The sequence below is a fragment of the Capricornis sumatraensis genome, chromosome 16, assembly GCF_032405125.1.
Source record: "Capricornis sumatraensis isolate serow.1 chromosome 16, serow.2, whole genome shotgun sequence".
In the NCBI taxonomy this organism is placed as follows: domain Eukaryota; kingdom Metazoa; phylum Chordata; class Mammalia; order Artiodactyla; family Bovidae; genus Capricornis; species Capricornis sumatraensis.
In genome coordinates this window covers 20,089,493-20,117,176 of record NC_091084.1, presented here as the reverse complement: position 1 = coordinate 20,117,176, position 27,684 = coordinate 20,089,493, and the positions used below count along the sequence as shown (strand labels likewise).

Genomic DNA, 27,684 nt, shown 5'->3' with positions numbered 1-27,684 from the left:
ATTTTCCAGGCAAGAGTACTGCAGTGGGATGCCATCACATTCTCTGTTGCTAGGGCTATCATAGCAGAATTCCAGAAACTGATTGGCTTAGATATCAGAATTTATTTTCTCACAGTTTTGGAGGCTAGAAGTCCAAGATCAGTAAGTTGACAAATTTGACTTCTCCTGACCCCTCTCTCCTTGGACTGCAGATAGCTACCTTCTCACGGCATCCTCACATGGTCTTTCTTCCGTACCCAAGCATTGCTGGTGTCTCTGTGTGCCCAAATTTCCTCTTCTTAGAACAGCAGTTAGATTGGTTTAGGGCCCACCCATCCCAAATACAGTAATATTCTGAGGTACTGGGATTAGCATCTCTATATGAAGGATGCTGTTGTTGTTTAGTCCCTAAGTTGTGTCCAGCTCTTGCAACCCCATGGACTGTAGCCCACCAGGCTCCTCTGTCCATGGGATTCTCCAGGCAAGAATACTGGAGTGGGTGGCCATTTCCTTCTCTAGGAGATCGTCCCAACCAGGGATCAAACCTGTGTCTCTTGCATTGATAGGCAGATTTTTTTTTTTTTTTTTTTTACCACTGAGCCACTAGGGAAGCTCATATAGGAACATCCTGGACACTATACAGTCCTTGACACCCATATTTTAGCACCTATAACACTATTTACATTGCCTCTTTGTCTTTGTCCATTGCCTCCTTGTCCAGTGAACCACAGGGGCTGTGAAGTCAAAGTATAATGTCTATAACATAGTAGGCATTGAACAAACATTTGTTGAGTGAATGAAATTTGATTTATTGTAAAGAATCTAGTCAAGGCATTGGATGATGTGAAGAAATATACTTTTTAAGATATGAGTTAGGATGAGAAAGAAAACAGGTTGGTAGGGATTCAATACAGCTAAACAAGTGTTCAGATACAATTATATGACTTCTCTGATCTGTTCTCAAAAATACCAGGTGTTATCATGTGTTATATAATTTATTAAGCTATATTTTACTATCATCCAGTACCAGCTAACTCTCAGACTATTTCTCTGAAAAAAAAACTTTAATATTTTGAAAGAATGTAAACAAAATGGGTTCTAAACAACTTTTTAAGCAATAGCTAGAGCAGAGCAAAGCTTTCCATTTAAAGTATGCAGACACTCACACAAAATAAAATTTAGCAGTGAAAGTAATGCCAAGTAATGCTACACTTTAGCTCTACAATTTAACAGTGATATACCACCAGTTCCTAAAAATCTTTCCAAAGTATAAAGAACACTGTCTACAAACTCTGCTCAGCATTCCTAAAGCAGGTCAAGAGAACTGGGAAAAATACAGTAAGGATTTTGCCCTGGTTGGTCATAGCAAGAATGCTGAGCCCAATTAAAGCCAGGAGATGAACAGGTGGCCTCTCAGGGCCTGCTTCTGGCAACTCTGGCTTAAGAAACTGCCAGCAGAGTGCAGAAATCCTGTGTCCATACCAGGACATGAGTTTCTCCAGGCTCACACAGCCTGTGAAGAACTTGCTTTCCTTTGTATAGATTAAAACCACAAGCAGATAAAAGAAGAACATATAATTAACTAATATAGATAAAATTGAGGTAGGAGATAAATGGGCCCCTGGGCCAGTCAGCTGGGATTTATAAAGTGAAGTAAAATTAAAGCTTTGTTCTCACTCAGACACTCCAAGGACAAAGCTGATGGCAAAAGCAGAGTGCTACTAGAGTAAATAGATAAGGTGCCTACTCCTGAAGTCAAGGAGAACTTCCCTGTCTGCACATGTGCAGGAAGGCTCTTTGGGGGTCAAAAAGGGAGGCGGGACCACCCCATAGTATGTGGACATACACCCATAGTCTTCTGAGGTAGGATCCATCTCAGTAAAAAGTTGCACACACATGTTGGGGAGAATCCTAGGACCAGTTAGGAGAGAAGAAACAAGATAATTGGCCAAAAGTAATCCAAGACCCTGGGAAACCTGTGTGCATGCAGGTCAAGAAGCAACAGTTAGAACCAGACATGGAACAAAGGAGTAAATCAAGGCTATATATTGTCACCCTGCTTGTTTAACTGGTATGTAGAGTACATCATGCAAAATGTCAGGTTAGAAGAATCACAAGCTGGGATCAAGTTTGCCAGGAGAAATATCAACAACCTCAGATATGCAGATAATACCACTGTAATGGCAGAAAGCGAAGAGGAACTAAAGGGCTTCTTGATGAAGGTGAAAGAGCAGAGTGAAAAGCTTGCTTAACATTCAACATTCAAATGACTAAGATCATGGCATCTGGTTCCATTAGACTCATTGGTGTCTGACTCTTTGTGACCCCACGGACTCCAGCATGCCAGGTCTCCCTGTCACTTCATGGCAAATAGATGGAGGAAAAATAGAAACAGTGACAGACTTTATTTTCTTGGACTACAAAATCACTGGGGATTGTGACTGTAGCCATGAAATTAAAAGATTCTTGCTCCTTGGAAGAAAAGCTATGACCAACCCAGAGAGCATATTAATAAGTGGAGATATCACTTCAAAAAAGGTCCATAGTCAAAGCTATGATTTTTCCAGTAGTCATGTACAGATGTGAGAATTGGACCATAAAGAAGGCTTGAGCACCAAAGAATTGATGCTTTCACATTGTGGTGCTGGAGAAGAAACTTAAGAGTCCTTTGGACTGCAAGGAGATCAAACCAGTCAATCCTAAAGGAAATCAACCCTGAATATTCATTTGAAGAACTGATGCTGAAGCTGAAGCTACAATACTTTGGCCACCTGTTGCGAAGAAACAACTCATTGGAAAAGACCCTGATGATGGGAAAGACTGAGCTCAGGAGAACAGGGTGACAAAGGATGAGATGGTTGGATGGCATCATTGACTCAATGGACATGAGTTTGAGCAAACTCCAGGAGATGGTGAAGACAGGGAAGCCTGATGTGCTGCAGCCCATGGGGTTGCAAAAAGTCAGACTTAGTGACTAAACAACAAAGACCCAGAAGGACTGTCTTATATGTGTGATTTACTTTACCTGTTTACTCATTAGAGAGGATGCCCAAACCTTCTCTCTTTGGGTGTATATTTCTGCCTAGTTTCTGACTTAAATAAACTGCTTCTCTCCCACTTGTGTTGTGTCTTTAATAATAAACTTTGTACCTTTTTTAGTTTTTACCTCTTTGAAACTTTCAGATTAGGGTAAGAGCCACTTTGCTTTTAGCTTCTAGCTCCTGGGCGTCCCTGGTGTCTCAGACAGTAAAGAGTCTGCCTGCAGTGCCGGGGACCAGGGTTCGATCCCTGGGTTGGGAAGATTACCCTGGAGAAGGAAATGGCAACCCACTCCAGTATTCTTGCCTGGAAAATCCCATGGACGGAGGAGCCTGGCAGGCTACAGTCCATGGGGTCGCAAAGAATCCCTCATGACTGAGTGACTTCACTAAATTAAGCAGGAGGTTTGTCATTTTCACCTAACAGGAAGTCCAGAAGGTGCTGGGAGGTAGGGGGATGGGTCCTCTCTCCTTTCTACCTCTATGAGCAGGAGCACTTAGGTCTATTTCTACCTGGTGGTCTAGTAGCTAGGATTCCTGGTTTTCATCTAGGTTACCCTGGTTCATTTCCTGTGGAGGGAACTAAGAGCTCTCTTTGGGACACTGAAACTTACTGTTGCCTATCCAAGATCAAAATGGTGGGAAGAGAAAGGTAGACAGTGACTTCCCGCTACCAGGGTCCTTGCCAGTCTTTCCCCAGATCCAACGTCCAGCATCTGAGGACGGAGGAGCATTCAAGACCAATCAACCCCCATCGGTTACAGGGGACAGCAGTTTCTGACTCTGAGGTGATGCTCACCCACCAGCCTCAACTCTGACTCCTGCTACTGAGCGCAACTTTTGGTTCCTCGCTTGAGGCTTGGCTCCAACTCAGCGAAGGTTGAACAAACATTTGTTGAAAGAAGGGAAGGATAGGGTTTAGGGGATTTGGGAGACTGGAGGGAGTTACAGTTCAGTGACGGAGACTGCTGAGCAGAAAACAAGACAGGTAATACAGTTTGATGGGTGCTGTTGCGAACGGAAGGGCTGGGAGAGTTGGCCTTGGACGGGAATCGGGAATGATATTTTGCTCTGCGTCTTTTAAACCCAGTGAAATTCGTTGTTTGAAGGCGTTCGCGTAAGCTCTTCGCCACTGGGCCTTTTCTCTACAGCAATCATCCTGCGCGTCCTTTAAAAAAGACAAGTTTCCTCTGAAGAGTTGCCAAACTCCAGCAGCAGAAGCGGCAGCAGGGCACAGCCTCAAGCACGCTGGTCTCAGCAGCGCCCCCTCCGCCCTGGTCCTCAGACCCGCGCTGCCGGTTGCTGGGCCTGGAGCGGGAGAGCCGAGTCCATTGCGGCCCCGCGGCCGCGCCCGGCCCCTCTGCGACGGGCTGGCCCTCGCCTTCCGGCCGAGTGGGAACCGGGGGCGGAGCCGCGGGCGGCGGAGCGAAGCCCGCCCCGGAGTGGGCCCCGCTCCCGGCCCGCCGCGCGCCCGGCACCTCCCCGCCGCCGCCGCCGAGCTGGGGCGCCGTGGCCCTGAGACCATGCGCTATCTGCCGCGGGCCCGGCTGCTGGCGCTGCAACTCGCCCTGCTCGTGGCCTCCGGGGCCCCGGAGGCGCCGCTCAGCGCGCCGCGGAGCCTGGTGTGGGGCCCCGGGCTGCAGGCGGGCGTCGTTCTGCCGGTCCGCTATTTCTACCTGCAGGCTGTCAGCTCGGAGGGCCAAAACCTCACCCGCTCGCCCCCAGGTAGTGTTCGACCGCGGGCCTCCCCCGCCCTGCGGCCGCTCCGCGGTTCCCCTCCGCGCGTCCCGGCCTCGACCGCGCGCCCCTCCCCGGGAACCCGCCCGCCGCCCGCCGCCCGCGCGGCGTCCTTCCCTCGGCTCTGGTCACCTCCTCTTCTCCTCCCCTCCCAGACCCAAAGGCGGAAGGGAGTTGCAACGCAAGTCTACTGAATGAATAAATGAACTCCGAGCTCCCTTCTGCAGTTAACGTGCGGGGACTGATAATCCGTATGGATGGCGCCCGGGGTGTTAATGAAAGCAGTGTGAGTCACAAGTTGGAGGTGGTCTTTCTACGCCTGACGAGTTGTCTGATCTGTTACAGCTTGCAGGGAGTGCCTTCACGCGTTGAGTCATCCAGCCCGAGAATCGGATCGGGGTGCGTTGTTTAGGCCTGATCCTACAAAAAGCAGATGTCAGAGAAGCAGGCAATTTAGGAGGCAGTTTTGCAGGCTAGATTTTTTGTTTTCTTAGAGTTTCGAGTTCTTGAAAGCGGATCGCAGGAATTAGTGAAACTCGGAACTTACTAGGTGTTCCCTCTGGTCCTGTCCTGAATCCCTTCTGCCCAGTCGTCCTCCCAGGTTCTCCTTAGTATCTTAAGTTTGCAACTTCTTAACAGCTTGTCCTGCTGGTTTCGAGTTGTTGCCAGTCAGGATTTGCTGATTTATGTCCTGTCAACTGGCACCCGGTTTTGTCGACAAAGAGACAATCAGAATACCCAGCGCCCCTTCCACCGCCAGTGGAAAACTGAGTACTTTGGTTTTTTAAGAACTCTCCATGGCCCTAAGGATCAGAAGATCCTTAAACCCAGATGTAGTCTTTCACCACGGAGTGTATTTTCTTCTTTATAGTTTTCTTTGTTTTCTAAAAATAATTTTGTAATGTTATAAATGGGGGCGAGGGGGTTTAGAAAAAAGATGGAAAACTAAGGAAAAAATTAATTTATACATGAAAAAGATCCAAAATGAAATACTGTTAATCTTACTTTTAATGAAAGAACTATAAATTCAAATAGGCTTCCCAGATGGCACTAGTCGTAAAGAACCCACCTGGCAATGCAGGAGACTTAAGAGACAGTAGGTTCCATTCCTGGGTGGTGAAATCGCCTGGAGGAGAGATAGGAACCCACTCCAGTATTCTTGCCTGGAGAATCCCATGGACAGAGGAGCCTGGAAGGCTACAGTCCATAGGATCACAGAGTGTTGGACTTAGCTAGCACACATGCATAAATTCAAATAAAATTCTACTTTTATTCCATTTTTAATCTGAAAATAATGGCCAATTTTTTAACTGCAAATACTCAAAAGCTGTTAATGAAATACTCTTAGACAATGACCTTCATCCTTTGCTGGTGGGAGCAAATTGGTTAAATGTTCCTAGAAAGTAATTTTCCGTGAAGAATCTTAAACATTTACAAACCTAATGTGCAAAATATATGTCTCAACAGTTAGAAAATGTAAAAATGAAATGTAATGAAAATGAATATGTAAAAATGAAAAAAAGTCATTTATGAAAAATGTCCATGTCTTTTAATCTGATAATCAGACTTCTTAAAAAATGATCTTCATGTAGTCAAAGACTTATGAGCAAGGATATTCTTGCCCCATTATGATTATTTATTGCAATAAGTTTAAAGAGCAGCTATAAGGTAGTTGTTAAACAAAGCATGGTACATTCATGTGATGGAATATTTAACAGCTATTTAAAGTAGCACTTTCAATTCCACTATGAGGTATCTAAAGTAGTCAAATTCAAAGAAAGAGAAAGTAAAATGGTGGCTGCCAGGGGCTGATGGAAGAGGGAAATGAGAAGTTGTTGAATGGTACAGAGTTTCAAGTTTTGCAAAATGAGAAAGGTCTAGAGTTTGTGCACAAAAAATGTGAATATATTTCAGTTCAGTTCATTCGCTCAGTCGTGTCCCACTCTTTGCGACCCCATGAATCGCAGCACGCCAGGCCTCCCTGTTCATCACCATCTCCCGGAGTTCACTCAGACTCATGTCCATCAAGTCCATGATGCCATCCAGCCATCTCATCCTCGGTTGTCCCTTTCTCCTACTGCCCCCAATCCCTCCCAGCATCAGAGTCTTTTCCAATGAGTCAACTCTTCGCATGAGGTGGCCAAAGTACTGGAGTTTCAGCTTCAGCATCATTCCCTCCAAAGAAATCCCAGGGCTGATCTCCTTCAGAATAGGCTGGTTGGATCTCCTTGCAGTCCAAGGGACTCTCAAGAGTCTTCTCCAACATCACAGTTCAAAAGCATCAATTCTTCGGCGTTCAGCCTTCTTCACAGTCCAACTCTCATATCCATACATGACCACAGGAAAAACCATAGCCTTGACTAGACGGACCTTAGTCGGCAAAGTAATGTCTCTGCTTTTGAATATGCTATCTAGGTTGGACATAACTTTTCTTCCAAGGAGTAAGCATCTTTTAATTTCATGGCTGCAGTCACCATCTGCGGTGATTTTGAAGCCCAAAAAAATAAAGTCTGACACTGTTTCCACTGTTTCCCCATCTATTTCCCATGAAGTTATGGGACCAGATGCCATGATCTTCGTTTTCTGAATGTTGAGCTTTACACCAACTTTTTCACTCTCCTCTTTCACTTTCATCAAGAGGCTTTTTAGTTCCTCTTCACTTTCTGCCATATCTGAGGTTATTGATACTTCTCCCGGCAATCTTGATTCCAGCTTGTGTTTCTTCCAGCCCACCGTTTCTCATGATGTACTCTGCATAGAAGTTAAATAAGCAGGGTTATAATATACAGCCTTGACGTACTCCTTTTCCTATTTGGAACCAGTCTATTGTTCCATGCTCAGTTCTAACTGTTGCTTCCTGACCTGCATACAGATTTCTCAAGAGGCAGGTTAGGTGGTCTGGTATTGCCATCTCTGGAAGAATTTTCCACAGTTGATTGTGATCCACACAGTCAAAGGCTTGGCATAGTCAATAAAGCAGAAATAGATGTTTTCCTGGAACTCTCTTGCTTTTTCCACGATCCAGCAGATGCTGGCAATTTGATCTCTGGTTCCTCTGCCTTTTCTAAAACCAGCTTGAACATCAGGGTGTTCACGGGTCACGTATTGCTGAAGCCTGGCTTGGAGAATTTTGAGCATTACTTTACTAGCATGTGAGATGAGTGCAATTGTGCAGTAGTTTGAGCATTCTTTGGCATTGCCTTTCTTTGGGATTGGAATGAAAACTGACCTTTTCCAGTCCTGTGGCCACTGCTGAATTTTCCAAATTTGCTGGCATACTGAGTGCAGCACTTTCACAGCATCATCTTTCAGGATTGGAAATAGCTCAACTGGAATGCCATCACCTCCACTAGCTTTGTTCGTAGTGATACTTTCTAAGGCCCACTTGACTTCACATTCCAGGATGTCTAGCTCTAGATGAGTGATCACATCATCATGATTATCTGGGTCGTGAAGATCTTTTTTGTACAATTCTTCCATGTATTCTTGCCACCTCTTCTTAATATCTTCTGCTTCTGTTAGGTCCAGACCATTTCTGTCCTTTATCGAGCCCATCTTTGCATGAAATGTTCCCTTGGTATCTCTAATTTTCTTGAAGTGATCTCTAGTCTTTCCCATTCTGTTCTTTTCCTCTATTTCTTTGCATTGATCGCTGAAGAATATACTTAACACTACTGAAATGTACACTTAAAAATGGTTAAGATGGTCAGTTTTGTGTGGTTCAAATCAATAAAATTTTTGATGTTTTAAAATATTATTTAGTTATGCCTATACAAGTTTAAGGATGGAACAGGAAACAAATTATATAGTTTTATTCCAAGTCATAATAAATAAATGAACCTGTACCTCATACATCAGGATTATTGGTGGTCACAGCAAGAGAGTAACACATTTTTTTTTCACTCTTCTTTTTTACCCCCAAATGATCATAATGTTTTAATAATCAAGAGAAAAGTCATAAGGAAACAAACTAAGGACTTTCACCAAGTTCTTTCAGACAACCTCACTTTTATTCCTTTAGATTCTCCTTTCAGGATATGATTCCTAGCTTCCGTTTAAAAACCTGCCCTATATTTCTGAAGTCTCACCCAACCAGTCTTTACATTTTCTGCTAACATGGTTCACTTACAAGTCCTGAAAAATTTCTTTCTCCAAGAACTAAATGAAAAATACGGAAAATTTTCTCAAACTGTAATCTTACATGACTTACCAAGATTCCCTTATTAATTAGCACTCTCATTTAACAATGTTGCACTTATCTGAGTACTATTATTATGCCGCATATCTCCAGGAACCTAGATAGCAAACATGTGAACTTGAATGGTCTAAAACGGGGATTTCAAACAGGAGTTCACAGACAGAAATTTGGGGGTCTGTGATTTTGGATGAGCAAGAAACCAATCTATATCTTTATTTTCAGTAACCTCTGACTTAAATTGAGTATTTCCTTCTATTATGATTGTAGGCAAAACCTGTTGACATTGTTATATTCCCAGCATCTAACACAATGCCTGGCAGGGTTGCTCAGTAATTATTGTAGAAGAAAAGAAAGAAGAGATGGACAGAGGGTGTTTGGAGTATGTCTAGATAGCAAGATACCAGGACTCTTTTCTGCTCAGTCATCCTCTACCTTCATCAGTAATACCTCCGTAAAATTATCTTACCTCCTAGTTATGTAGCACTTCAGTGTTTTGAATTGTGCCGTTTCATATGCTCTCCTTAATCATCTTGTGAGTTAGTAAGAGTGTTAGTCACTCAGTCATGTCCAACTCTTTGCGACCCTATGGACTGTAGCCCACCAGGCTCCTCTGTCCATGGAATTCTCCAGGCAAGGCTGTGGAGTGGGTAGCCATTCCCTTCTCCAGGGGATCTTCCCGGCCAAGGGTTTGAACCCAGGTCTCCTTCATCACAGACAGATTCTTTACTGTCTGAGTCACTAGAATAGGAAGGACTAGTATTATTCTCTTCACTATTCCTGTAAGAAGCAAGCTTAGTGAAAATAAATATTTTTCCTGTGGTTCCACAGTGGATAAATGTCAAAGTCATGTCCAGATTCCCCACACTTTCAATACCTAGTTAAATGGTCTTTCCCTTTTATCACATCACTGGTATTGTTAATAAGATCTCTGTTTTCAATAGGTTCTTGTAGAATATTCCCAATTAGCAGGCAGTCATACGTTTGGGAGGATTTCCATTTAGCCTCGAGTTGTACCAAGTTGGCCTTCAGGACTGTTCCCTTGGCCAGGTGGAGTCAGCCCTTTTGTTGCAGCTGTAGAGAGCATTAATAAAATTCCTAAACAAAAAGGGAGATGAAGACTCCATTGTAACAGGAATGACAAAGGTTATTTTTCCAACTATGAATTTTGAGAACCTTGTTGTTCTTACTCAGTCACTAAGTCATGTCCAACTCTTTGTGACACCATGAACTGCAGCACGCCAGGCTCCTTTGTCGTCCACTATCAGGCAGAGTATGCTCAAATTCATATCCATTGAGTCAGTGATGCTATCTAACCATCTCATCCTCTATTGCCCGCTTCTTTAGCCTTCAATATTTCCCAGCATCAAGGTCTTATCCAATGAGCTGGCTTCTCACATTGGCTGGCCAAATTATTGGAGCATCAAAACAAAAGCAAAGTATTGAAGCTTCAGCTTCAGCATCAGTCTTTCCATTAAATATTCAGGTTTGATTTCCATTAGGATTGACTGGTTTAATCTCCTTGCAGTCCAAGGGACTCTCAAGGATCTTCTCCAGCACAATTCAAAACCATCAAATCTTTGATGCTCAGCATTCTTTATGGTCCAGCTCTCACATGCATACATGACTACTGGAAAAACCATAGCTTTGACTATACGGACCTTTGTTTGCAAAGTGATGTCTCTGCTTTTTAATATGCTGTCTAGGTTTATCATAGCGTTTCTTCCAAGGAGCAAGTATCTTTAAATTTTATGGCTGTAGTCACTGTCTCCAATGATTTTGGAGCCCAGGAAAGTAAAATCTGTCCCTGCTTCAGCTTTTTCCCCCCTCTATTTGCCATGAAGTGATGGGACCTGATCTATAATCTTAGTTTTTTAAATGTTGAGTTTCAAGCCAGCTTTTTCACTCTCCTCTTTCACCCTCATTGAGAAGCTCTTTAGTTCCTTTTCACTTTCTACCATTATAGTGGTATCATCTGCATATCTGAAGTTATTGATATTTGTCCAGGCAATCTTGATTCCAGCTTGTGATTCATCCAGCATGACATTTTGCATGATGTACTCTGCATATAAGTTAAATAAGCAGAATGACAGTATACAGCCTTGATGTACTCCTTTCCCAATGTTGAACCAGTCTATTGTTCTGGTTCTAACTGTTCCTTCTTGACCTGCATACAGATTTCTCAGGAGGCAGGTAAGGTGGTCTGGCATTCCCATCTCTTGAAGAATTTTCCACAGTTTGTTATGATCCATATAGTTAAAGGCCTTAATATAGTCAATGAAGCGGAAGTCATTTTTCTGGAATTCCCTTGCTTTCTCTATGGTAAAATGGATGTTGGCAATTTGATCTCTAGTTCCTCTGCCCTTTGTAAATCCAGCTTGTACCTCTGGGATTTCTTGCTTCACATATTGCTAAAGCCTAGCTTGAAGGATTTTGAGCATAACCTTGTTAGCATGTGAAAAGAGTACAATTGTATGTTAGTCTGAATATTCTTTGGCATTGCCCTTCTGTGGAATTGGAATGAAAGGTGACCTTTTCCAGTCCTGTGGCCACTGCTGAGTTTTCCAAATTTGCTGATATATTGAGTGCAGCACTTTAACGGCATCATCTTTTAATATTTTAAATAGTTCAGCTGGTATTCTCTCACCTCCACTAACTTTGTTTGTAGCAGTGCTTTCTAAGGCCCACTTGAGTTCACACTGCAGAATGTCCAGCTCTAGGTGAGTGACCATACCATTGGTTATTTGGGTTATTAAGACCTTTCTTGTATAGTTCTTCAGTGTATTTTTGCTACCTCTTCTTAATCTCTTCTACTTCTGTTAGGTCTACTTGCTGTTTATGTCCTTTCTCGTGCCCATCCTTGCATGAATTGTTCCCTTGGTATCACCAATTTTCTTGAAAAGATCTCTAGTCTTTCCCATTTTATTGTTTTCCTCTATTTCTTTGCATTGTTCACATAAGAACACCTTCTTATCTCTCCTTGCTATTCTCTGGAACTCTGTATTCAGTTGGGTATATCTTTCCCTTTCTCCCTTGCCCTTCTTTTCTCTTCTTTCCTCAGCTCTTTGTAAAGCCTCCTCAGACAACCATTTTGCCTTTTTGCATTTCTTTTTCTTTGGGATGGTTTTAGTCAGTGCCTAGTATACAATGTTAGGAACCACCATCCTTAGTTCTTCAGGCATTCTGTCTACCAGATTTAAACACCTGACCATATTTGTCATCCACCATATAATCATAAGGGATTTGATTTAGGTCATACTTGAATGGTCTAGTGGTTTTCCCTATTTTCTTCAATTTGAGCCTGAATTTTGCTGATCTGAGCTACAGTCAGCAACAGGTCTTGTTTTGGCTGACTATATAAAGTGTTTCTATCTTTGGCTGCAAAGAATATAAACAATCTGATTTCATTATTGACCATCTGGGTTATGTTCATATGTGGAGTCATCTCTTGAGTTGTTGGAAAAGAGCGTTTGCTATGACCAGTGTGTTCTCTTGACAAAATTCTGTTAGCCTTTGCCCTGCTTCATTTTGTACTCCAAGGCCAAACTTGCCTGTTACTCCAGGTAAGTCTTGACTTCCAACCCCCTAAGATGAAAAGGATATCTTTATTGATGTTAATTCTAGAAGGTTTTGTAGGTCTTCATAACTGGTCAGCTTCAGCTTCTTCCATGTCAGTGGTTGGGACATAGCCTTGGGTTACTGTGATATTGAATGCTTTGCCTTAACTGAACTGAGATTATTCTGTCATTTTTGAGATTGCATCCAGGTACCAAGTACTGCCTTTTGGACTTTTTTGTTGACTATGAGGGCTACTCCATTTTTTCTAAAGGATTCTCACCCACAGTAGTAGATATCATGGTCATCTGAATTAAATTCTCCCATTCTGTAGCCTGCCAGGGTCCTGTGTCCATGGAATTCTTTAGAAAAGAATACTGGAATGAGTGGGTAGCCATTCCTTTTTCCAGGCGATCTTCCTGACCCAGAGACTGAACCAGGGAAGTCCCTCATCACTTTCTTTCAGTTTCATTCCTGTCCATTTTAGTTCACCGATTCCTAAGATGTTGATATTCATTCTTGCCGTCTCCTGTTTGACCACGTCCAATATACCTTGATTCATGAATCTAGCATTCCAGGTTCATATGCAATATTCTTTACAGCATCAGACTTTACTTTCACCACTAGACGAATCCACAACTGAGTGTCATTTCTGCTTTGACCCAACTATTTCATTCTTACTAGAGCTACTAGTAATTGCCATCTGCACTTCCTTAGTAGCATATTGGTCAGCTTCTTACCTGGGAGGCTCATCTTCTGGTGTTATATCTTTTAGCCTTTTCATACTGTCTATAGTGTTCTCCAGGCAAGAATACTGGAGTGGGTTGCCATTTCCTTCTCCAGTGGACTACGTTTTATCAGATTCTTCACTGTGACCCATCTGTCTTAGGTGGCCCTGTACGGCGCAGCTTCATAGCATCACTGAGTTATACAAGCCCCTTCACCATGACAGTGCTGTGATCCATGAAGGGAAATCTATATGTCAGCTTTACACAGTGTGACAAATTGGATTCAAAATGGGCTTTGAAGGAAGAGTCAAGCTGTTCTGCAAATTTTGGTTCTGCTACTCATATATATGAGACCTTGGTGAGGTTACTGAACTTCTTCATGATAGCCTTTGGCTTCCTGATCTGTAATATGGGATGACAAATACCTTTCTCACAAGTTCTTGGAGGAAATAAATAAGAGATATGAAAATCTCAAGCTCAGGGACAGGCACAGTCCCCCTGACTAAGTGAATTTTTTTAAAAAATGCTTTCTTTCCCAATCAAAAGTTTTCAAAATTTCCAAGTCTAATGATATAAAGTTTTGATACTGCCAACCTCCTTTTGTCTCCTTTAGTCACTGCATTCTTATTCAGTTTGCTATCTTTCATGAAGAAGTGTGAATTTGTAGAACAGAAAAGCTCAAGCTGACTTCATTTCTGTTCCATTATATTAGCCTCCAAAGCAAATGAAAATTCACATTCCTTCTATATGAAGCAATTTGAAATGACACTCTTCTTGTTTTTTCTTTTATGAGGGTAGGATTGCTTATTTCTAATTTAGTCCTGATCAATTTTAAATTAATGAAGTGTTCTAGAGATTTATTCTCTAAGCTAAGTTTCTTTCAAAATGTCACATAGTCATTAATATGCTTGTCTTATCTGTGTTTTATTTAAAATCATAAACTTATGGAGGATAGAACTATTTGATAGGTGATAAGAAGCTTTTCTGTCCTGTTTTCAATCTGGGGAGAGAATGGTGGAAATGGCTTTTTAGTCCCCAGGCTCTGCCTTCCTGATTTTCAGTCTGCCACACCACTTTGCCTTTCTGAAACTAAGTGGGAAATAACACAAAGCAATGATTTATACATTTCATTAGGCATTTCAGGTAATTGACCAACATTTATAATAATTTCACATTATTATTATTATTTTTACAACATCCCTTACAGTTATCTCATTTCATTTATTTAGGCAGATGTCTTTCATAATTTTATCACACTTTTTCAAAAATCCTAAAAAGTATGTGTTTGGTACTTAATTATTTACTAGCAATATATCAGACACTACATTACTATTACTAAACTGAAGAGACTAAGAAATATTTTTTCTGACCCACAAGAAAAAAAATAAACCCTTTGAAGATCAAAAAATGTAGAAACATCACTCACTAGATTTAGAAATTAAGAATAAGAAAAATAAACTTTTTTCTTCAGTAATTTCAAAAATATATGTTAAATATGTTTAATATTTGAATATTATTAAATATAGATATGATATAAAAGATTTCTTTGATCACAATTTGCCGTTTACCAAGACTGTGTATTTCAGAAGATTCACCACTTTTCTTTAAACATTTTCCTTTGATATGGTAATAAACTGTGATTAGGATATTGACTGCTCCTTGTTTTCAAAGGGCTTGAGGATCAGATCTGCGCTGAGTGCAGGTATGTCCACTGTACTCTCTGAAGAAAGAAGTACCAATGTTTATTCCTGCAACAGTATTGTTTCAAAGCCTAAAAAAGTCAGCTAATACACTGCAAAAAGAGAAGGGAAAGTTTACTAAGTAGGTGTTGTCTATCCCGGAACAGAAAACCCACAGAATTTTGAAGTTTAAAGGAAAGATAGAGTAACCTAATGTAACTGTTTCATTTCAATTCTAGGAAAGAAGCTTAGAGGGATACATCTAGTATTTACAAGGTGTGTGAGTTTGTGTGTAGGTGAGTGTGTTGTATTTGTGCAAATCTAGTAAATAACTATAATCTCTCTCTACTTAAGGAAATGGAAGGGAAATTTCTTCAGAATTGAGGGCTATTAGGTATTAAAATGGGCTACAAAGAAGACTTATGCATACTTTATAAGGAGAAAGTGGAATTTTCTTAGAGCTACACCATCCTAAAAGTTTATGGATACTTTTAAACTGTGGTGTTAGAGAAGACTCTTGAGAGTTCCTCAGACTGCAAGGTGATCAAACTAGTAAATCCTAAAGGAAGTCAGTCCTGATTATTCATTGGAAGGACTGATGCTGAAGCTGAAACTCCAATACTTTGGCCACCTGATGCGAAGAACTGACTCATTGGAAAAGACCCTGATGCTGGGAAAGACTGAGGCAGGAAGAGAAGGGGATGAGACTGAATGAGATGGTAGGATGGCATCACTGACTTAGTGAACATGAGTTGGAGCAAGCTCCGGGAGATGGTGAAGGAGAGGAAAGCCTGGCATGCTGCACTCCATGGGGTCACAATCAGACACAACTGAGCAACTGAACTGAACTGGGCTTTTAAACCTACCCAAAGGAGAAAATTCAGACTTAAAGAAAGTAGGGAAAACCATGCGACCATTCACGTATGACCTAAATCAAATCCCTTACAATTACACAGTAGAAGTGACAAATAAATTCAAGGGATTAGATCTGATGACAGAATGCCTGAAGAACTATGGACAAGTTAGTAACATTGTAAAGGAAGCAGTGATCAAAATCATCTCTAAGAAAAAGAAATGCAAAAGGGCAAAATGGATGTCTGAGGAGGCCTTACAAATAGCTGAGAAAAGAATAGAAGGCAGAGAAGGAAAAGAAAGATATACCCATCTGAATGTAATTCCAAAGAATAAGAAGAGGTAAGAAAGCCTTCTTAACTGACCAGTGCAAAGAAATGGAGGGAAAACAATAGAATGGCAAAGACTAGAGATCTCTTCAAGAAAATTGGAGATTCCAAGGGAACATTTCATGCAAAGATGTGTACAACAAAGGACAGAAATGGCATGGATTTAGAAGAAGATATTAAGAAGAGGTGGCAAGAATACACAGAAGAACTATACAAAAAATATTTAATGACCCAGGTAATCATGATGGTGTGATCACTCACCTAAAGCCAGATGTCCTGGGGTGTGAAGTCAAGTGGGCCTTAGGAAGCATCACTATGAACAAAGTGGAGGTGATGGAATTCCAGTTGAGCTATTTCAAATCCTAAAAGATGATGTTGTGAAAGTGCTGCACTCAATATGCCAGCTAATCTGGAAATCTCAGGAGTGGCCACAGGACTGGAAAAGGTTGGTTTTCATTCCAATCCCAAAGAAAGGCAATGCCAAAGAATGCTCAAACTATGCACTATTACACTCATTCCACATACTAGCAAAGTAATGCTCAAAATTCTCCAGGCTAGGCTTTAACATTACATGAACCGAGAACTTCCAGATATTCAAGCTGGATTTAGAAAAAGGTTGAGGAACCAGAGATCAAATTGCCAACATCTGTTGGACCATAGAAAAAGCAGGAGAATTACAGAAAAACATCTACTACTTCTTCATTGACTATGCTAAAGCCTTTGACTGTGTGGATCACAACAAATTCTGAAAAATTCTTCAAGAGATGGGAATACCAGACCACCTTACCTGCCTCCTGATAATCTGTATGCAGGTCAAGAAGCAACAGTTAGAACTGAACATGAAACAATGGACTGATTCCAGATTGGGAAAGGAGTATGGCAAGGCTGTATATTGTCACCCTGCTTATTTAACTTATATGCAGAGTACATTATGTGAAATGCCAGGCTGGATGAAGCACAAACTGGAATCAAGATTGCCAAGAGAAATAGCAGTAATCTCTATATGCAGATGACACCACCCTTATGGCATAAAGCAAAGAGGAACTAAAGAGCCTCTTGATGAAAGTGAAAGAAAAGAGTTAAAAAGCTGACTTAAAACTCAACATTCAAAAAACCAAGATCATGGCATCTGGTCCCATCACTTCATGGCAAATAGATGGGGAAACAATGGAAACAGTGACAGACTTTATTTTCTTGGGCTCCAAAATCACTGCAGATGGTGACTGCAATGAAATTAAAAGTTGCTTGCCCCTTGGAAGAAAAGCTATAGCCAACCTAGACAGCATATTCAAAAGCAGAGACATTACTTTGCAACAGATTTCTGTATGGTCAAAGCCATGGTTTTTCCAGTAGTCATGTTTGGATGTGAGACTGGATCATAAAGAAGGCTGAGCACTGAACAATTGATGCTTTTGAAATGTGGTGTTGGAGAAGACTCTTGAGAGTCCTTTGTACTGCAAAGAGATCCAACCAGTCAATCCTAAAGGAAATCAGTCCTGAATATTCACTGGGTTAACTGATGCTGAAGCTGAACCTCTAGTACTTTGGCCACCTGATGTAAAGAGCTGATTCATTAGAAAAGATCCTGATGCTGGGAAAGATTGAAGGCAGGAGAAGAAGGGGATGACAGAGGATGAGGTGGTTGGATGGCATCACCAGTTCAATGGACATGAGTTTGAGCAAGCTCTGGGAGATGGTGAAGGACAGGGAGGCCTGGCATGCTGCAGTCCATGGAGTCACAAAGAATCTGACATGACTGAGCGACTGAACTGAACTGAACTCACAGTTAATTTACAAGGTTTCAGGCCCACAGGAAGGTGATTCAGTTATACACATACACATGTATTATTTTTCAGATTATTTTCCACTGTAGATTGTTATAAGATATTGACTATAGGTTCCTGTGCTATACAGTAAATTTTTGCTACTTATTGCATATCTAATTTTTTAAATTAGAAATCAAGCATTCTATTCACACTAAGTCAAACAAGTGAAATCAAAATGTCATACATACAGTTTTTAATGAGGTAAAAATTCATGTTTTCTAAAATATATATAATACATACTATTTATATGTATACAAAAACTTTTCTACTTTGCTTGATAAAGGCTTGAGAAAGAACTTCAAAAAAAAAGAAGAGATGGAGAAATTGGGAAACATAAGTAAATGAAATGGGAATATGAAATGACAAAAGTAAAACAAACTAGATAAAAGTAAAGGATCATCATATAGTCCATTTGTTTTTAAACATGGCTGCTCAATAGAAACATACTTGGAGCTTTAGAGAAAAAAAGCAATACCTGAACACTTGTATTTTTCAAAAAAAATACCAAGATAATTCTGATACACATCTGGATTTCAAAAAATGATTACAGGTTTTTCTATTAGTTCCTAGTTTTGGGTGATATAGAGTTCTATTATTTTTCTGTTGACCAATCATGATACAGTGGTATTAAGTGGGCAACAGTTACATAATCACAATAGTAAAAGATGCTTATCAGTTTTCACAATCGATCAGTTCAGTTCAGTTCAGTTGCTCAGTCGTGTCCAACTCTTTGCAACCCCATGAATCGCAGCACGCCAGGCCTCCCTGTCCATCACCAACTCCCGGAGTTCACTCAGACTCATGTCCATCGAGTCAGTGATGCCATCCAGCTATCTCATCCTCTGTCGTCCCCTTCTCCTTCTGCCCCCAATCCCTCCCAGCATCAGAGTCTTTTCCAATGAGTCAACTCTATGCATGAGGTGGCCAAAGTACTGGAGTTTCAGCTTTAGCATCATTCCTTCCAAAGAAATCCCAGGGCTGATCTCCTTCAGAATGGACTCGTTGGATCTCCTTGCAGTCCAGGGGACTCTCAAGAGTCTTCTCCAACATCACAGTTCAAAAGCATCAATTCTTTGTCGTTCAGCCTTCTTCACAGTCCAACTCTCACATCCATACATGACCACAGGAAAAACCATAAGCCTTGACTAGATGGACCTTAGTCGGCAAAGTAATATCTCTGCTTTTGAATATGCTATCTAGGTTGGTCATAATCAATAACCAAACACAAAATAAAAGATAATTACAATTGCAAGCCATATGGGGAACATGATTAACCTAACAATAGAAAATAATTACATACAATTTGGGAAAGGGGGGGGGGGTCAAGCAGAGTGATGTGGTAAGTGGAAGTGCATACATGCACATGTTTTCATCTGTCCAGCCAGTCTATGTCTTTTGGTTGGTGCATTTAATTCATTTATATTATGATAACTATCAATATGTATGAACCTGTTACCATTTTCTTAATTATTTGGGGTTCGTTTTGTGTAGGTTTTTTCCTTCTCTTGTGTTTCCTGCCTAGGGAAGTTCCTTTAACATTTGTGATAAAACTGGTTTGGTGGTGCTGAATTCTCTTAACTTTTGCTTGTCTGGAAAGCATTTGATTTCTCCATCAAATCTGAAGGACAGACTTGCTGGGTAGAGTATTTTTGGTTGTCGGGTCTTCCCTTTCATCACTTGGAATATATCATGCCATTCCCTTCTGGCTTCTAGAGTTTCTGTTGAGAAATCAGCTGGCAACCTGAAAGGAGTTCCCTTGTATGTTATGTGTCATTTTTTCCTTGTTGCTTTTAATATTTTATCTCTGTCTTTAATTTTTGTCAGTTTGATTACTACGTGTCTTGGTGTGTTCCTCCGTGGGACTCTGTGCTTCCTGAACTTTGCTGACTATTTCCTTTCCCATGTTAGGAAAGTTTTTAGCTATTATCTCTTCAAATATTTTCTCAGGTCCTTTCTGTCTTTCTGCTCCTTATGGGACCCCTAGAATGTGAATGTTGATGCATTTAATGTGTCACAGGTCTCTTTGGCTGTCTTCCTTTTTTTTTTAATATATTTTTTCTATATTCTGTTCTGTGGCATTGATTTATACCATTGTGCCCTCCAGGTCACTTATCTCTTCTCTGCCTCAGTCGTTCTGCTCTTGATTCCTTCTAGTGTATTATTCAATCTCTGTTTTTTGTTCTTTGGTTCTTTTAGATCTTTGGTATGCATTTCTTGCATCTCCTCCATTGTTTTCCCAAGATCCTTGATTGTCTTCATTATCATTATTCTGAATTCTTTTTCTGGAAGGTTGCCTATCTCCAGTTCATTTAGTTGTTTTCTCAGGGGTTTTATCTTGTCCCTTCATTTGGCAGATAGCTTTCTGCTTTTTCATCCTGATTAACTTTCTGTGATATGGTTTTTTCTCACATCTGTGGTATTGTGGTACTTCTTGCTGCTTCTGTGTGTCCTCTGATGGAGGAGCCTGAGAGGCTTGTGTAAACTTCCTGGTGGGAGTGACTGGTGGTGGGAGAAATTGGGTCTTGCTCTGGTGGGCAAGGCCTTGCTCAGTAAAGCTTTAACCCAATTATCTGCTGATGGGTAGGATTGTGCTCCGTCCCTATTAGTTGTTTGGCCTGAGGCAACCCAACCCTGGGGTCTATGGTTGGGTTAATGGCAACCTCCAAGAGGGCTTAAGCCAAGAGGAACCTTCCAGGACTGCTGCCGCCAGTTCCCCCATCCCTGTGGTGAGCCTCTGCCAACCCACACCTCTATAGGAGACGCTCAAACATTGGCAGGTAGTTTTGGTTCAGTCTTCTGTGGGGTCAGTGCTCCTTTCCTCAGGGTCCTGGTGTGCACAAGATTTTGTTTGTGCCCTGCAAGACTGGAGTCTTTTTCCCCAGTCCTGTGGAAGTCCTATAATCAAGTCCTGCTGGCTTTCAAGGTCAGATTCCCTGGGGATTCCCAGTTGCCTTGTCAGATCCCCAGGCTGGGAAGACTGACATGGGATTCAGAACCTTCACAACGTGGGAGAGCTTCTTTGGTATTATTTTTCTCCAGTTTGTCGGTCACCCATCTGGTCAGTATGGGATTTGATTTTTTCGTGATTGTACCTCTCCTACCATCTCACTCCAGCTTCTTCTTTGTCTTTTGGTGTGGGGTATCTTATTTTATTGGGTACCAGCATTCTGTTAGTGATTCTTCAATAGCTAGTTGCAATTCTGGTGCTCTCACAGGAGATGAGCACATGTCCTTCTATTCTGCTATCTTGAGCTGCAGGCCTCAGTTGCTTGGTTTAGAAGACCTAAACCAAATATAGTTCCTGGTGTCAAAGATCTACAAAACTAAAATAATTTTGTTTACCCATTGATGAAATGGTAAAAATAATAAACTTCTGTGAATGTTAAATAGAAGAAAAAATAAACTTCTGTGAAACAGAACCATGAAATAGAATTACTTATACTTTTTTTTTTTTCCCCAGGTCAAACACTCTTCAGAGTAGTAATCAAATCTCTGTCACCTAAAGAGTTAGTTCGGATTCATGTCCCTAAACCTTTGGACAGGAACGATGGAACATTTTTGATGCGATATAGGATGTATGAAACTGTCAGTAAAGGGCTGAAGATAGAAGTCCTTTATGGTGATGAACATGTTGCTCAGTCTCCCTATATTTTGAAAGGTAAGTAATTATTACATAAACCAGAGCCAGCCTTATGTGTAGAACCCATAGCTTTCAGTTTGCATTATGATGTTGTTAAAGACATGTGCAAAAGGATAAATGTGATATATGTACCTCCTGGAATTCAATTCTCTTGATATCTTAGGGGAGAGAAAAACTAAGTAATTTAAACAGATTTAAATGACAAGCAAAAATATTCTTGTGTATTTACCCAGGTAGTTACCATATTTAGTACTCTTCATTCTTTTGCATAGATACATGTTTTCAGTTAGTACTATTTGCCTTTTACCTAAAGAATTCCTATTAACTTTTCATTTAATGTGAGGATGATGGTGATTAGTTCTTCCAGCTTTTAGATATCTGATAATATCTTTATTTTGTCTTTATTTTTGGGAGATATTTTGCCAGGTAGAATTATCAGTTCAGTTCAGTTGCTCAGTCATGTCTGACTGTTTACAACCCCGTGAACTGCAGCATGCCAGGCTTCCCTGTCCATCGCCATCTCCTGGAGGTTGCTCAAACTCATGTCCATCGAGACAGTGATGCCATCCAACCATCTCATCCTCTGTCATTCCTTTCTCCTCATGCCTTCAATCTTTCCCAGCATGAGGGTCTTTTCTAAAGACTCAGTTCTTCGCATCACATGGCCAAAGTATGAGAGTTTCAGCTTCAACATCAGTCCTTCCAATGAATATTCAGGACTGATTTCCTTTAGGATTGACTGGTTGGATCTCTTGGCTGTCCAAGGAACTCCCAAGAGTCTTCTCCAACACCGCAATTCAAAAGCATCAATTCTTCAGTGCTCAGCTTTCTTTATGGTCCAACTATCACATCCATACATGACTACTTGAAAAACCATAGCTTTGACCAGACAGACCTTTGCTGACAAAGTAATGTTTCTGCTTTTGAATGTGCTGTTTAGGTTGGTGATAGCTTTTCTTCCAAGGAGCAAGCAACTTTCAATTTCATGGCTTCAGTCACCATCTGCACTGATTTTGGAGCCCAAGAAAATAAAGTCTGTCACTGTTTCCATTGTTTCCCCATCTATTTCCCCTGAAGTGATGGGACCGGATGTCATGATCTTTGTTTTTGAATGTTGAGTTTTAAACCAGCTTTTCACTCTCCTCTTTCACTTTCATCAAGAAGCTCTTTAGTTCCTCTTCACTTTCTGCCATAAGGGTAGTGTCATCTGCATATCTGAGGTTATTGATATTTCTCCCAGCAGTCTTGATTCCAGCTTGTGCTTCATCCAGCCAAGCATTTCACATGATGTACTTCGCATATAAGTTAAATAAGCAGGGGGCAATATACAGCCTTGCTGCTGCTGCTGCTGCTGCTGCTGCTACTGCTGCTGCTAAGTCGCTTCAGTCGTGTCCGACTCTGTGCAACCCCATAGACAGCAGCCCACCAGGCTCCCCCGTTCCTGGGATCCTCCAGGCAAGAATACTGGAGTGGGTTGCCAGTTCCTTCCCCAATGCATGAAAGTGAAAAGGGAAACTGAAGTTGCTCAGTCGTGTCCGACTCTTTGTGACCCCATGGACTGCAGCCTACCAGGCTCCTCCATCCATGGGATTCTCCAGGCAAGAGTACTGGAGTGGGGTGCCATCACCTTCTCCATACAGCCTTGACATACTCCTTTCCCAATATGGAACCAGTGTGTTGTTCCATGTATGGTTCTAACTATTTCTTCTTGACCTGCATACAGATTTCTCAGGAGGCAGGTAAAGTGGTCTGGTATTTCTATCTCTTGAATTTTCCTCAGTTTGTTGTGATCCACACAGTCAAAGGCTTTAGTGTGGTCAATGAAGCAAAAGTAGATGTTTTTCTGGAACTCTCTTGCTTTTTCTATGATCCAATGTATGTTGGCAATTTGATCTCTGATTCCTCCGCCTTTTGTAAATCCAGCTTGAACATCTGGGAGTTCTCTGTTCACGTACTGTTGAAGCCTGACTTGGAGAATTTTGAGCATTACTTTGCTAGCATGTGAGATGAGTGCAATTGTGCAATAGCTTGAACATTCATTTGCACTGCCTTTCTTTGGGATTGGAATGAAAACTGACCTTTTCCAGTCCTGTGGCCACTGCTGAATTTTCCAGATTAGCTGGCATATTGAGTGTAGCACTTTCATAGCATCATCTTTTAGGATTTGAAATAGCTTAACTGAAATTCCATCACCTCCACTAGCTTTGTTCCTGTGATGCTTCCTAAGGCCCACTTGACTTTGCATTCCAGGATGTCTAGCTCTAGGTGAGTGATCACACCATCATGGTTATCTGGGTCATGAAGATCTTTTTTGTGCAGTTCTTCTGTGTATTCTTACCACTTCTTCTTAATATCTTCTTCTTCTGTTAGGTCTGTACCATTTCTGTCCTTTATTGTGCCCATCTTGGCATGAAATTGTTCCCTTGGTATCTCTAATTTTCTTGAAGAGATCTCTAGTCTTTCTCATTCTATTGTTTTCCTCTGTTTTCTTGCATTGATCACTGAGGAAGACTTTCTTATCTCTCCTTGCTATTCTTTGGAACTCTGCATTCAAATGGGTTATTCTTTCCTTTTCTCCTTTGCTTTTGATTGACAGTTTTTTTTCCATCTTTGAATACTTCAAGTATATTGTTCTGCTGTCTTCTGTATCTGCTCACTTGCATTATTTCCAGTTACAAATCTGCCATTTTCTATATCCTTGATCTCCTGCTAAATATTTTTCTCTTTATCAGTTATTTTGAACAATTTGATTATTATGTGCTTTGGTGTAGTTTTCTTCATATTTCTTATGCTTGAGATTTGTGGATCTTTGGGTTTATAGCTTTCATCAAATCCAGCATATAAGTGGCCATAAGTTCTTCAAATATTTTTTCTGTTCTATCTCAGCTCTCCTCCAAGAATTCTAATTACCCATACATTAGACTTGAAATTATCCCATGACTCAATTATGCTCTTTTCATGTAAAATTATATTTTTCTCCATTTTATTTTTTATAGTTTCTATATGTTTAAGTTTACAATCTTTCTATTATGTTCAATTTGTCATTAATTTTATCTAGTGTATTTCTCATTGCTCAATGCTTTCTCATCTTCTTGAGCTTTTCTCTAGGATGCAATTAAGTTGTTTGGAAGTAAGTGGATCCTTCAAATTTTCTTTTACAATTTATTAGGCAGGTCAAAAACCATGTTTAGTCCAGGGCTAATTATTCCTTACTACTCAGGCAATACATCTCTGCATATTCTATCCAACCTCTATGAATTAGGATGCTTTCCAGTTTGGTTTGAATGAATAGGCACTTTTTCCAGCCCTATATGAACCATAGGTACTTTTGCCTCTAATCCTTATGGCCTCATGGATAGTTCTTTCTTTGTTTTGGACAGTTTATTCAAACATGTATATTGCTCAGTGTGCCTTAAATATTTGAGGGGAACCTTGTACAGGTCTCTCGAGTTCTGTCTCTGTGCAGTATGTTCTACAACTTCTGGCTGCCTTGGACTTTCAGCTCTGTCTCAACTCAGTGAGACTTCTGGGCTCTGCCCAGATGGTTCCTCCCTGTTGCACAACCTAGAAACTCCCTTGGGCAGTAAACTTGAGGAACTATAGAGTTTACATCATTTGTTTGTCGTCTCTCAAACTCTATTCATTGCCTAATGTCCAATGTCTTAAAAAACTATTGTTTCATATATTTTATCCATATTTTGGTAGTTTTCATTAGGAAGCTAAATTGACCCCTATTTCTTGTGCTGGTCTGAAGTAGAAATCCTCAAGAAAATTAAATAGCTTTTAAAATTATTTTTATATTAAATATGGCTATGTTATAAAATAAGATAAATTTTGCACAAATTCTTTTTTAAATGAGTCTTCAGAATAGTTTCATACTTATGTCCGACCACTTTAAGCTTACACTTCAAGATGTCCCTGAGTTTCATATTTCCTTTCTGAGATGTGCTGATGGAGGTAATTTTAGGGATTCAGAGGAAGAGACCTCATCTTGTCTTTAAAAATCACCAGCCTTACTACATAATCATGCCTAAAATGGGATACATTCTCTCTTTCCTTGTTGAAAAGTAAGTTTTATGCTCATCAGCCATTTATAGCTCATTGGAAATAAATTTATCAGTGAATTGAATGAGTAGGTTACATTGGGAGATAATATGCTATATGTTACATTGGGGGAGTATATGCTATACTAGGTTATCTAGGGTGGGGTGAAAAGGGGTCAGAGGTAAGAGCACAAGACTCTGACATTACTTTTACCACTGATTTGTTTACAGTAGATTATCCCTGTCTGGATAATCTTAGAGTTTACCAAGAAGTCATCCCATGCTCACATCAGTGGCAGAAACAACTCCTTGTGTTGCTTTGCTTGTTAATGGAGCTTGGCATTCCACATGTTTTGCTTTCCTTAGGACCAGTATACCATGAGTACTGTGAGTGTCCAGAAGAGGATCCTCAGGCCTGGCAGAAAACTCTGTCTTGTCCAGACAAGGAACCACAGATTGAAAAAGATTTTGCTTCTTTCCCCAGCATTAATCTCCAACAGATGCTAATTGAAGTTCCGAAAAGGTTTGGGGATGAGAGGGGTGCTATTGTTCATTACACGATTCTCAATAACCACATCTACCGAAGATCTTTAGGGAAATATACAGACTTCAAAATGTTCTCAGATGAGATTTTGCTGTCACTGGCAAGAAAGGTATGAGAATGAATTCACTGATTCCAAAACCAAAATAGTTTAAATATTTATTTGAAACATTTAATTATTAGAATAGTAATGGTAAAGAATGAAAACGGATTCCAGGCTTGATAATGTATATCTGTCTACCACCTAATTATGGATCAGTTGGATTTCTTTTTCCTTTAATATTTAAGGTAAATAGTTTGAGCCCCATCTCAGGTTGGTAGACCATATAGCACTCTCCCAAGTCTTCTGTGAACTCCCAGACATTTATAGTTGCAAGGTGAATTCTTCAGCTTCCCCATTCCTTTCTGAATACTCCTTCCATTCAGATTTCACTTCCTGCAGCAGTTTTCTTCTTGTCACCTCAAAATAAGTTGAACTTAGGACACATTTTCATTGTTTTAATCCTAAGTGCTTCTAAAAGATCCTGTGCATGGCACACTTTGTTGAATGTTGAGGTACCAGAGAGAGGTTATTTTGTGCCAATGTAGAATAGGCGAAACAAAAATCCTAACATGTAAAAATAGACATCCCTGTGTAAATTCAGACTCTGAGTCATCCTTACCTCTGGGAATTTCTCACTGGCTGACCTTGATCTTCATGTCTAGGCTTCTTATGAAACATGACTACTACTACTACTACTACTACTACTACTACTACTACGTCGCTTCAGTCGTGTCCGACTCTGTGCGACCCCATTGACGGCAGCCCACCAGGCTCCCCCATCCCTGGGATTCTCCAGGCAAGAACACTGGAGTGGGTTGCCATTTCCTTCTCCAGTTTTCCTTTATAATTGGAGGAAGTTACAGTTCAGTACACACAGGCAAAGTCGTATCCGACTCTTTGTGACCCCATGGACTGTAGCCCACCAGGCTCCTCTGTCCATGGAATTCTCTAGGCAAGAATACTGGAGTAGGTTGCCATTGCCTTCTCCGATGAAACATGACTGGAGCTTCTGTTTTCCAAAAGATTTCACATCCCCAGTACCTTCTCCTTCTATCCCGCTATTCAGCCCCTCTTTCCATATTTACAAAACTTCTGTAAGTCCTCCTAAGCAGAGCAATTCAAACTACCTTTTGTTATTCCTTATTCCCAATCGCGCAGAATAAAAGAGGAAGAATGGGCATTTTTTTTACCTCTCTCATCTAGAAAGGCCATGAAGGTAGTTTTCTTACCCAAAAGCCACCTTTCCTGACATGAGTTAAATATTCCCAAGCATATGAATATGGGACTGCAATCAATTCTTATTTTAAATAAGAGTTGCCTCTTGCCTCCCCATCAGCCCATCATATGAGCATATTATAGGCATCTGATCCTAAAGGCAGTTCCTTCTTCCTGGACAACCACCAGTCCACTCTGCCCTGTGTTTCTGTATCTCTGTGCTTATGTGGTTTTCAACTAGGAATGATTTGCCTCTGAGAGGAATTTAGCAATGTTGCAACTGG

General features: G+C 40.8%; 1 protein-coding gene across 3 annotated transcripts in view; it reads left to right on the top strand.

Moving 5' to 3' along the window:
* Nucleotides 1–4,540: 4,540 nt before the first annotated feature.
* Nucleotides 4,541–27,684, top strand: part of POGLUT3 (protein O-glucosyltransferase 3) — a 33,995-nt gene continuing 10,851 nt past the window's right edge. For all 3 annotated transcript variants that reach the window (XM_068988515.1, XM_068988514.1, XM_068988513.1), the window contains exons 1-3: nucleotides 4,541–4,742; nucleotides 21,379–21,576; nucleotides 25,968–26,254. In XM_068988515.1, coding sequence (XP_068844616.1) covers nucleotides 4,541–4,742; nucleotides 21,379–21,576; nucleotides 25,968–26,254 — 687 coding nt within the window. The remainder of the gene's footprint in view (nucleotides 4,743–21,378; nucleotides 21,577–25,967; nucleotides 26,255–27,684) is intronic.